The sequence below is a fragment of the Narcine bancroftii genome, chromosome 2 (assembly GCF_036971445.1).
Source record: "Narcine bancroftii isolate sNarBan1 chromosome 2, sNarBan1.hap1, whole genome shotgun sequence".
Taxonomy (NCBI): domain Eukaryota; kingdom Metazoa; phylum Chordata; class Chondrichthyes; order Torpediniformes; family Narcinidae; genus Narcine; species Narcine bancroftii.
The window spans coordinates 44,494,526-44,507,564 of record NC_091470.1 but is presented as its reverse complement, the minus strand read 5'-3'; the positions used below and the strand labels follow the sequence as shown (position 1 = coordinate 44,507,564).

The window sequence follows — 13,039 nt, the reverse complement described above, 5'->3', positions numbered from 1 at the left end:
GGACTGGAAAATTGAAAATGCCACCCCACTATTTCAAAAAGGAGGAAGGAGCAGACAGGAAATTATAAACCAGTTAGCCTGACATCAGTCATTGGGAAGATGTTGGAGTCAATTGTCAAGAATGAATTTACAAGTACTTGGAGGCACATGACAAGATAGGCCAAAACCAACATGGTTTCCTTAAGGGAAAATCTTGCTTGACAAACCTTTTAGAATTCTTTGAAGAAGTGACAGGCAGGATAGAATCAGGAGATGCAATGGATATTGTGTATTTGGATTTTCAGAAAGCCTTTGACAAGAATTTGACAGAGTCCATGGTATAACAGGAAACATACGAGTGTGGGGAGAGCATTGGCTGATTGGCAGGAAGTAGAGTTGGAACACATGGATCATATTCTAATTGGTTTTCAGGGGTCAGTGTTAGGGCTGCTTTTTATGTTGTATATCAATTATTTAGATCAGGGATGTCAAACTCAAATTCACAGAGGGCCAAAATTAAAAACTTGGACTAAGTCGTGGGCCAAACTAAATAATTATTGAAAATTTTCAACAACATCTGCATGTTTTCTCTTCTTTCAACATATGTAATGTTAAACTTTTTCTTATTAAAATAAATGTTTAATAATAGTTTTGGTTAAACTCTTTCCAGAAGAAGCATTAACAAATGAGAAATAAAATATAAAATAAAGTTTGCTGTAAAACCAGAATTCTTTTCATCTCTTCCATCTTCTGGAGCTTTTGCTTCTCGTTCAGATCCTTATACCTGTCCTGGTGTTGCGTTTCATAGTGTCGTCGTATGTTATATTCTTTAACTACAGACACTCTGGCTCCACACACAAGACAAACAGGTTTGTCTTTTAAAATGATGAACATATAGTCTGCCTCCCACCTGTCTTGAAAGGTCCTGTTTCCTGTCTTTCGTTTGGCCATTTTTCGTAAGGGGTTTATTACATGTGAGTTGGGCGACAGGTCGCAAATGCTAATGAAAGTAAACAGAGGAGGTGGGGGCGATTAGCGGGCTGACGGGCCGGCGCCAACGCATTTGCAAAGCATTCTGGGATTTGTAGTACTAGCTGTGCATGCGCTATACTGGCGTGGAGGCCAGCAGGCCAGTTCTAATACATATTTGATATGATCTTGCGGGCCAAATATAATTATATCACAGGCCAAATTTGGCCCGCGGGCCTGAGTTTGACATGTGTGATTTAGATGATGGAATGGATGGCGTTGTGGCCAAGTTTGCAGATGATATGAAGATTGCTAGAGGAGCAAGTATTGTTGAGGAAACAGTGAGGCTGCAGAAGGACAGAGATTAGAAGAATGAACAGAGAAGTGGCAAATTAAATAATGGAAAATGTATGATCATGCACTTTGGTAGAATAAATAGATGGGTAGATTGTTTTCTAAATAGGGAGAAAATTAAAAATTCCCAGATACAAAGTGATCTGGGAGTCCTTGTGCAGGATACCCTGAAGGTAAACCTGCAGATTGAGTTGGTGGTGAAAAGGGCAAATGCAATACTGGCATTCATTTCAAGAGGAATATGTTATGAGCAAGAATGTTGAGGCTTTATAAGGCACTGGTGAGACCTCACTTGGATGCAGTTTTTGGCTCCTCATTAAGAAAGGATGTGATGACAATAGATAAGGTTCAAAGGAGGTTCACAAGGATGATTCCAGGAATGAAACAGTTAACATATGAAGAACATTTGACACTTCTTAGCTTGTATTCATTAGAATTTAGGAGAATAAGGGGGATGTTGAATGTTGAAAGGCAGAGGGAAGAGATGTAGAAAGGTTATTTCCCATGATGGAAGAGTCTAGGATAAGAGGGCACAATTGGACTGAAGGCCATCCACTTAGAACAGAGAATCAGAGGAATTTCATGAGCCAGACATTGGTGGATCTAGAATTTGTTGCCACAGGTGGATATGGAGGCCAGGTCATTGGGTGTATTTAAGGCAGAGCTTAGCCAGGGCATCAAAGGTGGAGAAGGCTGAGGAGTGGAAAAATAAATCAGCTCATTATTGAATGGTGGCAGACTCAATGGGCTTAATAGTCTATTTCTGCCCTATATCTTGTGGTCTAACTCGTACAATTACCTTGACTATACCTCTTCCCACCCTATCTCTCAATTCCTCAGTCTCTGCCAACTCTGCTCTAAGATGTCCTCATTCTTCAGAAGATATGGTTCTCCCTCTGCTGCTGTTAACTCAGCCCTCACAGCATCTCCTCTATTTCCATGCATCTGCCCTGATCCCTTCCCCCTACCCTATCAACAAAGACAGGGTCCCTCATCCCTACCTGTCGAATCCTGAGGTTAAATAAAGTCAACACTCTGAGGTGGAGTGGAAACCCTATTTCAAATCCAACTTCAAGAAGACTTTGCTTGTCAATAGTTCCTTTAGAACTTCATCCACTGTAGGAATGGCGACGAGGATGAACTGAGATTCTTGTTATCGTGCTACACAGGAGAAAATATTGCATTTGCAGGAATTTAAGCCACAGGTTTCATTGTCTGATGACGCCAGACAAACTGCGAAAGAGCAGAATGGAGATGACCAGCTTGATGGGCCTGGACAAAGGTTTGTCTCCACTTGACCTGACTGGAGAATCAAGCATAGTTAGTGCTCGCTGGGTGGCTTGGCATGAGGAGTTTGATTTATATACTGACAACTTGGGACTGTTGTCAATGGGGCAACGCCGGCAGAGCTCACACGGAGGAGAGCTCACTTGGAGGAGGGCTCTACTCTTGTAAACTGCTGGAGCTGCAGTCCAGGAGATTTTCAAGACATTGTCCAACACAGGGAACAAAGCTGATTGACGCCTTGAAAGAGCATTTTGTTGTGGAATCAAATACCACATTCCAACGCCATGTCTTTTGACAGATAAAACAGAGGGACATGGGAACCATTACTCAATTAGTCACATGACTCAGGAAGGCGGCAGAAGGATGCAATTATGGACCAGATTTGGAAAAACAGATTTGAGATCAGGTGGTACAAAGTTGTACATCAAACCACTTGAGACACAAGTTGTTGGAGAAAGGTGCAACGCTCACACTGGCTTCAGAAACATTGACAATAGCAGCATTATTTGAAGCAGTAGAAACTCAGTTTCAGAGTATGAAATTGGATGGTTCCCCAGCTGGACGTGATGGCACAGTTTCTGGTCAAGTTCATAAGATATTTACCACCGCAAGCAAAGGACAGGAACGTGGTAAACACACTTATTATTCGGAACGTCATGAATGTTACTGATGTGGCAATATCAGACATTTTGGCAAGGATTTGAGCTGTCCGGCCAAGGGTCAAGTGTGCAGAAGCTGTGGTAGAAAGGGCCATTTTGCTAAGAAATGTAGAGCCCCACCCCAGGCAAGAGGTGAACCCGGTCATACAAGTAATTGTGGAGGAAGAAGGGGTATGAGAGGTGGATGTAAGCTGAGGGGTGAACAAAATGTATGTCACGTTGAAAAGGGTCCATGTGAATGTGAACATACACGTGATGACGATCAGGAAAAACAAACTGAAATAAGATATGCTTTTGCCATTAACAATAAACATGCAAATGCAAAGATGCCAGTAGTGATTGGAGGTGTGAAGGTTGACATCATGGTGGACAGTGGGAGTGATACCAAGATCATAGACAGAGTATTGTGGGAGGAACTGAAAAAGAAAAAGATAAAATGTACAACCAGAAGATATGAGAAAAAGTTCTTTCCATATACCTCATCGAAGCTGCTTCAGACAATTGGATGCTTTACAGCAGAGGTGCAGGTGGATGTCCAGAGTAATCTTACACCACCTATTGTAATGGCAGAGCTTTTGTCATTGAGGAATGAGGGGAACCTCTACCGAGTAGGGAGATTGCGCAGGCAATGGGTGTATAACATATAGGCCTGAATGTGAACTTAGTGCAATCCTATATTGACCTGAATGAGGAATTCTGGTCAGTTTTTGAAGGTTTTGGAAAACTAAGGAACAGGCAGATCAAACTGAAAATAGGTCAGGCCAGTAGCATAACCCATGAGAAGGACACCGTTTGGGCTAAGGGAGAAAGTAGAAGCAAAAATACATGAATTTATTCAACAAGACATAATTGAACCAGTGGAGGAACCAACACCTTGGGTCAGTCCAGTTGTTGTAGTCCCGAAACCCAATGCAGCGATGAGACTATATATTGATATGAGGAGAGTAAGCGAAGCAGTAGTGAGGGAAAGGCATCCCATCCTCATCGCCAATGTCAAATCCTGAGGTCAAACAAAGTCAACACTCTGAGGTGGAGTTCAAATATGCTCAGTCTTTTTTCCACCATTAATGTCTTAGTCCCACTCTGATTCTGTGCAACATGCCAGCCATTACAATCGAGAACTAAAATGCCTTGCTGGATCACATAGATTGGTTGATAACTGAACTATTATTTATCACTACTACACTACCTACTACTCCATGCCTCCACATCCAACATATTCTCCACAATTTTTGTCACCTGCATCAGGATGCACATCTTCCCTTTCTCTCCCCTTTGTTTAATGTCGGGATCACGCCTTCCAGAATGCCACTTGGGGCCGATTAAGCACAGATTGGGAGATCATTTTGTTGAGAACCTTCTGTCTTTCAGCTGCAAGAGCTAGGATCTCCCAGTCGCCAATCGCTTTAATTCCACACACATTGCCAACCCTGGCTACGAGCAAATTGGAGGCACATCTTTTAACCCTCTCAGCAGCCTCCAACCAGAGGGGATCAATAGTGACCTCCAATTTCTTAACCCTTCCCCGTGATTGCGGTTTCAGTTTTTTTTCAGCTGCTATTGTAACAGCTCAAGCACAACTTAAAGTATTTCAAGTGAAGAGTCGCAACAATTCCCCTTTCGCAAATGCTATTTGACTGCCCGGCTCGCAATTTCTTTCTGTTTCATCTTCATCTTCGTTTCGCTTTTATCTCGGGAATTCTGAATAACGGTCGCGGATCGGAGACATTAACTCTTATTTCTTTACCGACAAATGCCACGTCCCACCCCTCCTATGTGTGTATCGTTTCAGGTTTCCACCATCATTTCTTTCTGTACCTCTTTTTAACATCTATCTTTAAAAGAGGCGAGGAACTGGTAATGGAAGTAGAACCCAGTTTTGACATTTTAAAACTCGGATTTGCCGGATTCCGTGGACCCCCTCCCCCATAAGTCATTGACTCGTGGGTGATAGCGCCGGCCAACACTGAAGCGCAACGTTGCCAACTTCTAGACCTACCGAAGATCTGGAAGAACGAATTCAGCCGTTCCGCAAGTTACACGTTCGCCGTGCGCTGAAACGAGACAAAAATGATGAGAATAGTTGATTCCATAAAGCGGCTGACCGTCGCGACTTCATGCAGCTTTGCTCACGATAGTTTGTCCCCTCTCTATTTATACTACAAGAGGTGGGGTCAGAACATGGTTTTGCATATGCAGGAAAATCATACCAGTCAGGAGAGCGGGGGGGAACAACCTCTTAATCGCCCAAACAAAAACGGTGAATCGTTAATGTTTAATCGTATTGATGTCCTCGCAGCTCCGGTTGCGTTGCCGGCATTTATCCAAAGTCTCTGGATCCGCATCCAAACAACAGAACTGCCGCTGAGCGAGGTATCCTTGATTTTTACGGGTGATATTCGAGAGTCAGTAAAGAATCGAAACCATATGATCCGAGAACATTCCAAAATGTTGCCAACAGCCTACTCCATCAAAAACCTTTGGAACGGAAGGACGACGACGTGTGAAATAGAATATAAACCAGCCCTTAAGGTTCAATGCGACTTCATTTGGACCAGATAAAACGTGTATTGACTCAAATTACACAGCACAAAAACTGGTCTATTTGCTCCAGTTGGCTTGCCCTGTCCTTTCCTCGTTTGTATTTAATGTATTAAATTTTCTTTCAAAGTTATTGTTGGCTAGGCTAGACCTCTCAGTTAGGAAGTGAATTCCATTTCATTAATAACTCTTCTCTTTCTCTTCTCTTTGGCTTGGCTTCGCGGACGAAGATTTATGGAGGGGGTAAAAAGTCCACGTCAGCTGCAGGCTCGTTTGTGGCTGACCAGTCCGATGCGGGACAGGCAGACACGATTGCAGCGGTTGCAAGGGAAAATTGGTTGGTTGGGGTTGGGTGTTGGGTTTTTCCTCCTTTGCCTTTTGTCAGTGAGGTGGGCTCTGCGGTCTTCTTCAAAGGAGGCTGCTGCCCGCCAAACTGTGAGGCGCCAAGATGCACGGTTTGAGGCGTTATCAGCCCACTGGCGGTGGTCAATGTGGCAGGCACCAAGAGATTTCTTTAGGCAGTCCTTGTACCTTTTCTTTGGTGCACCTCTGTCACGGTGGCCAGTGGAGAGCTTGCCATATAATACGATCTTGGGAAGGCGATGGTCCTCCATTCTGGAGACGTGACCCATCCAGCGCAGCTGGATCTTCAGCAGCGTGGACTCGATGCTGTCGACCTCTGCCATCTCGAGTACCTCGACGTTAGGGGTGTGAGCGCTCCAATGGATGTTGAGGATGGAGCGGAGACAATGCTGGTGGAAGCGTTCTAGGAGCCGTAGGTGGTGCCGGTAGAGGACCCATGATTCGGAGCCGAACAGGAGTGTGGGTATGACAACGGCTCTGTATACGCTTATCTTTGTGAGGTTTTTCAGTTGGTTGTTTTTCCAGACTCTTTTGTGTAGTCTTCCAAAGGCGCTATTTGCCTTGGCGAGTCTGTTGTCTATCTCATTGTCGATCCTTGCATCTGATGAAATGGTGCAGCCGAGATAGGTAAACTGGTTGACCGTTTTGAGTTTTGTGTGCCCGATGGAGATGTGGGGGGGCTGGTAGTCATGGTGGGGAGCTGGCTGATGGAGGACCTCAGTTTTCTTCAGGCTGACTTCCAGGCCAAACATTTTGGCAGTTTCCGCAAAGCAGGACGTCAAGCGCTGAAGAGCTGGCTCTGAATGGGCAACTAAAGCGGCATCATCTGCAAAGAGTAGTTCACGGACAAGTTTCTCTTGTGTCTTGGTGTGAGCTTGCAGGCGCCTCAGATTGAAGAGACTGCCATCCGTGCGGTACCGGATGTAAACAGCGTCTTCAACTATATAACACAGAAACAGGTCCTTCAGCCATTCTAATCTGTATAGAACTATTTATCTTCCTAGTTCCACAAACCTGCACCTCCATAACCTTCCATCCATGTAACTGTCTAAATTGTTCTTAAACATCAAAATCGAGACTGCATTTGCCAATTCATCTGGCCACTTTTTCCACACTCCCAGCACTTTGTGTGAAGAAGTTCCCCCTAATGTTCCATTTTAAACTTTTCCCATTTTACCCTTAAACCACGTCCTCTAGTTTTTTTTTAATCTCATCTAACCTCAGTAGGAAAAGCCAACTTGCATTTACTCCCTCTGGATGCATCATAATTTTGTATAGCTCTATCAAATCACCTCTTATTCTTCTGTATTCCAGGGAGTATAGACCTAACCAATTTAATCTTTCCCTGTAACTCAATTCTTTAAGTCTTGACAACATCCTTGTGAATATCCTCTGCACTCTTTCAATCTTATTGATATCCTTCTTGTAGGCCAAAATTTGGCCTCAGTATTGTCTTGTACAACTTCATCAATACATCCTAACTCCTATCTCACTGTTTTGATATATGAAGGCCAATGTGCTAAAAACCTTCATTATGACCCTATCTACCTGTGATCTCACTTTCAGGGAATTATGTCTCTATATTCCCAGATCCCTCTGTTCTTGGTCCCCTACCACTTACTGTATATGTCCTTTCTTGGTTTGCCCTTCCAAAGTGCAACACTCTACTTTAAATTCATCTGGCATTTTTCAGACAATTTTACCAGCTGATCCTCTGTAAGTTTTGAAAGTCTTCCTCGGTATCCCCAACACCTCCAATGTTTGTGTCATCTGCAAACTTGCTGATCCAATTTACCACGTTACAGATCATTGATAAAGACGATAAATGACAGTGGACATCACTACTCCCTGGCCTCCAGTCAGAGAGGCAATCAGCCACTATTGGCTTCTCCCATAAGGCCAATGTCTAATCCAATTTACTACCTCACCATGAACACCAAGTGAGTAAACCTTCCTGATTAACTTCCTATGTGGGACCTTGTCAAAGGCCTTACTAAAGTCCATGTGGACAACACCCGCAGACTTTCCTTCATCAAATTTTCTTGTAATCTCATCTAAAAACTTTATAAGATTGGGCAAACACTACCTACCACACACAAAACCATGCTGACTATCCCTAATCAGTCCCTGCCTATCCAAAACCTTTACATCTAATATCTTAGAATACCTTCCACTAACTTACCTACTACTTTTGTTAGGCTCACTGGCCTAACATTTTCTGAGTTAATTTAGAGCCATTTTTCTTTTTAATTTTTTTATTGTTTTTTATAAGAAATACAATACAATGAAGAAAACTGAAACTACAATATTGCATGTATGTGTGTGTGTGTAATATATATATATATATATATCTTTGGCTTGGCTTCGCGGACGAAGATAATTATATATATATATATATAATTATGATAAAACTTCAATCAGTATAACCATTCCCCTTCCACTGCAATGATGAAAAAAACATCAAATTATATTAAAAAAACTTAACCTACTCTAATAGAAAAAGAAAAAAAAACTAACAAAAAACAGCTGAGGCATTTTTAAACAAAAGAACATGAACTTCCCTCCAATCTGATTTTATGAGACAGCAGATAAATGTTTTTCTAGAAACTAATGAAAATTCAGTAAGGAATAAATTTATTATATGGGACTCTATTAAGGTGTATTTAGGGGGTGAAATAATAAGTTATACATCAGAAATAAAGAAAGAACATAAGAAAGAGATAGATCAATTGGAGAAGGGTATTTTTGATTTAGAAAAGGAATTACATTCAAAAAAAATGAAGAGAAAAAAGATTGTTTGACTTTAAAAAATTGAAACAGTACAGTACAATCTTATAGAGTAGAAAGAGACATAATGAGAACACGGCAGAACTACTATGAATTAGGTGATAGAGCCCATAAAGTTTTAGTGTGCCAGTTAAAACCTGACCAAGTATCAAGAACAATAATAGCAACAAAGAGAGAAGATGGTCAAATTACTTAGAAGACACAAGAAATTAATGATAATTTTAGAAATTTTTATAAAAAGTTATATCAATCAGAGTCTCTAAAAGATGACAAAAAAGAGAAATATTTGTCACAATCATACTTCCTCAATTAAATATTGAAGAAAAATTGGAATTATAGAATATTTTTACTGATGTGGAGGTGTATGAGACTCTGATGTCCTTACCAAATAATAAAGCTGTGGGAGAAGATGGATTCTCTCTGGAGTTTTATAAAGAATTTAAGGAATTATTAATTTCTGTTTTGATGGGACTATTGGGCCAAATGAGAGAATCTCATGATCTACCAGCATCTTTTAAAACAGCATTAATAACAATTATTCCAAAAAATAGGGAAGGATCCTTTACAACCATCTTCTTATAGACCAATATGATTATTAAATACGGACTATAAAATTGTATCTAAATTATTGGCAAATAGACTAAAGAAAATACTTACCCAAATTAATAAATATGGATCGGACTGGTTTTATTAAACATTGAAAATCTGTGGATAATATAGTAAAATTTATGTTTATTAAATGTAGCAAAGAAGGGGAATATACTGACAGTAGATGTTGCATAAGATGCAGAAAAAGCATTTGATAGGTTAGAATGGGACTTTTTATATGAAGTGTTAAGTGCCTTTGAAATTCCAAATGCTTTTATAAATTGGATAAGAGCTTTGTATAATCAACTAAAAGCTAAAGTGGTTACAAATAGACAAATATCTCTATTTTTTTTTATTAGAAAGATCATCCAGACAAGGGGGGGGGGGGGTGTCCATTATCTCCATTTTTATTTGCTTTAGCTATAGAACCCCTGGTGGAGATAATAAGAAGGGATAATGAGATTAAAGGTTTTCGGATAGCTGATGGACATAAAATTAATCTTTTTGTGGACAATGTTATATGTAACATAACTGGAAACATCATTGAAGAAAATAACTAAAGATTAGAAGAATATGGCTGGGTATCAGGTTATAAAATAAATATAGAAAAGAGTGAAATAATGCCTGTGAATGAAGAGATTATACACATTTAAATGGCAAAAAGAAAGAATTAAATAACTAGGAATAGAAATTGGTATTTTTTTAATAATGTTGAATAATTCATCTATTTAAATTGAATTATTCAACATTATTTTAAAAATTGAAAAGGATTTAAAAAGATGGAAGGATTTACCAATATCTTTAATAGGAAGGGTAAATTGTTTCAAGATGATTATATTTTCCAAGATTCCAATATTTATTTCAATTGGTCTTTGGCTTGGCTTCGCGGATGAAGATTTATGGAGGGGTAAATGTCCACGTCAGCTGAAAGCTCGTTTGTGGCTGACAAGTCCAATGCGGGACAGGCAGACACGGTTGCAGTGGTTGCAAGGGAAAATTGGTTGGTTGGGGTTGGGTGTTGGGTTTTTCCTCCTTTGTCTTTTGTCAGTGAGGTGGGCTCTGTGGTCTTCTTCAAAGAAGGTTGCTGCCCGCCTAACTGTGAGGCGCCAAGATGCACGGTTTGAGGCGATATCAGCCCACTGGCGGTGGTCAATGGGGCAGGCACCAAGAGCTTTCTTTAGGCAGTCCTTGTACCTCTTCTTTGGTGCACCTCTGACACGATGGCCAGTGGAGAGCTCGCCATATAACACGATCTTGGGAAGGCAATGGTCCTCCATTCTGGAGATGTGACCTACCCAGCGTAGTTGGATCTTCAACAGCATGGATTCGATGCTGTCGGCCTCTGACATCTCGAGTACTTCGATGTTAGGGATGAAGTCGCTCCAATGAATGTTGAGGATGGAGCGGAGACAACGCTGGTGGAAGCGTTCTAGGAGCCGTAGGTGATGCCGGTAGAGGACCCATGATTCGGAGCCGAACAGGAGTGTGGGTATGACAACAGCTCTGTATATGCTAATGTTTGTGAGGTTTTTCAGTTGGTTGTTTTTCCAGACTCTTTTGTGTAGTCTTCCAAAGGCGCTATTTGCCTTGGCGAGTCTGTTGTCTATCTCGTTGTCGATCCTTGCATCCGATGAAATGGTGCAGCCGAGATAGGTAAACTGGTTGACCGTTTTGAGTTTTGTGTGGCCGAAGGAGATGTGGGGGGGCTGGTAGTCATGGTGGGGAGCTGGCTGATGGAGGACCTCAGTTTTCTTCAGGCTGACTTCCAGGCCAAACATTTTGGCAGTTTCTGCAAAACGGGACGTCAAGCGCTGAAGAGCTGGCTCTGAATGGGCAACTAAAGCGGCATCGTCTGCAAAACAAATATCCAAGATGGTGATAAAGCAGATCCACTCATTCACTTTGACATTTGGTACAGTAAAGGTATAAAGAGGATAAAAGATTTTTTTTAGGTTCTTTTTGACTTTTGAGCAAATGAAAGAGAAATATAATATTTTGAATAATACAATCTTTTCATATGATCAACTTAAATCATATTTTAAAGAATTAAATAAAAATGTAAGAAAATTTATTTGGCGAGATAAAATGCAAAAATAGCTTTGGAAAGATTGACCTGGAAGTTTGAACAAGGAGGATTAAGATTACCGAATTTTAAACATTATTGCGAGGCAGCTCAGTTAAGATTTTTATCCTCCTGCTATAAAAATGGGAGAAAAATCAGCGTGGGTACATATTGATATGAATAAAATAGGAGAAAGTAGTCCAGAGTTTTTTTTAATATAATTGGACTGATGAACTTTTGAAAAGATAAATGGAAAATTTATTTTAAGGTATGGAGTGGAATTCATATGGAATGAGGTATTAAAAATTAACAAATATCCAAGATGGTGATAAAGCAGATCCACTCATTCACTTTGATATTTGGTACAGTAAAGGTATAAAGAAGATAAAAGATTTTTTTTAGGTTCTTTTTGACTTTTGAGCAAATGAAAGAGAAATATAATATTTTGAATAATACAATCTTTTCATATTATCAACTTAAATCATATTTTAAAAAGAAATTAGGGATGAGTTTAAAATTAGTGGAACAAAGTCAATTTGAATTTTTAATCACAGATACATTTGTTGAAAAAATTATTATAAATGTGTATATAAAATTGAAAGACTCTATGAAGAATAAGGATTTATATAAATCAAAAGGAAGATGGTAGAAAGATTTAAATATACAAATCCAAGAAGTGTGGTCAAGGCTGTGCCAAGAGAGTGAGACAAATACCATTAATGTTAGATATCAAATGGTACATTTCCTGCATCAATTATATTAAACTCCGTATATTAAAATCCAAATTGCTCTGATCAATATTTTAGATGTAATAAATAAATAAATGAATAGATAGGGATTTTATTACATTCATTGTGTTTATGTGAAAAAGTAGAAAAGTTTTGGAAAGATTTGAGTATATTACTGGGAAAATTATGAAAATACAAATACCAAAAGATCCGAGACTATTCTTACCTGATAATTAAAATGAAACAGATATGAATTTAAAATTAGCTAAATATCAAAAATTGTTTTGACTGTAACAATTGTGGTAGCAAAGAAATGTGTAAGATGGAAATCGGACAATTTAATAAGGTTGCAATGATGGCAGGTTGAAATACAAATTTTTATACCATTGGAATGGATTACATATAGTTTAAGGAACCAACTTGAGAATTTTTATAGGATTTGGAAACCGTATATGGATTTCCTTGGAAAAAGTCTGTCTATATCATCCACACCCCCCTGCTCCTCCCAACTAAATAATTAGAAGATCAAAATTATAATATTAGATTAGCAGGAATAGTGATCAAATTATAAATTCAGATTTTTTTTTCACTTCTTCTTTCTATCTTTTTTCTATGGAGGGAGGGGGAGGGAGGGAGTGAGGGGGAAAAGAAAAAAATTGTTTAATTTTGTGTTATTTTTTATTTTATATCATTAGATGAATGGTTAATTGTCTATATGTAAT

The 13,039-nt window shown here is 39.6% G+C and overlaps 2 protein-coding genes across 11 annotated transcripts in view; one reads left to right on the top strand and one right to left on the bottom strand.

The window, feature by feature from the left end:
• Window positions 1-5,456, bottom strand: part of LOC138752862 (tumor necrosis factor alpha-induced protein 2-like) — a 62,539-nt gene extending 57,083 nt beyond the window's left edge. The window contains exons 1-2 of the mRNA XM_069915480.1: window positions 5,440-5,456; window positions 5,248-5,361 (exon numbers count right to left, since the gene is read on the bottom strand). Of these exons, the coding sequence (XP_069771581.1) occupies window positions 5,248-5,361; window positions 5,440-5,456 (131 nt within the window). The remainder of the gene's footprint in view (window positions 1-5,247; window positions 5,362-5,439) is intronic.
• The window catches only part of LOC138753461 (endogenous retrovirus group 3 member 1 Env polyprotein-like), a 182,506-nt gene that overhangs the window by 119,852 nt on the left and 49,615 nt on the right, over window positions 1-13,039 (top strand). The window lies entirely within an intron of this gene.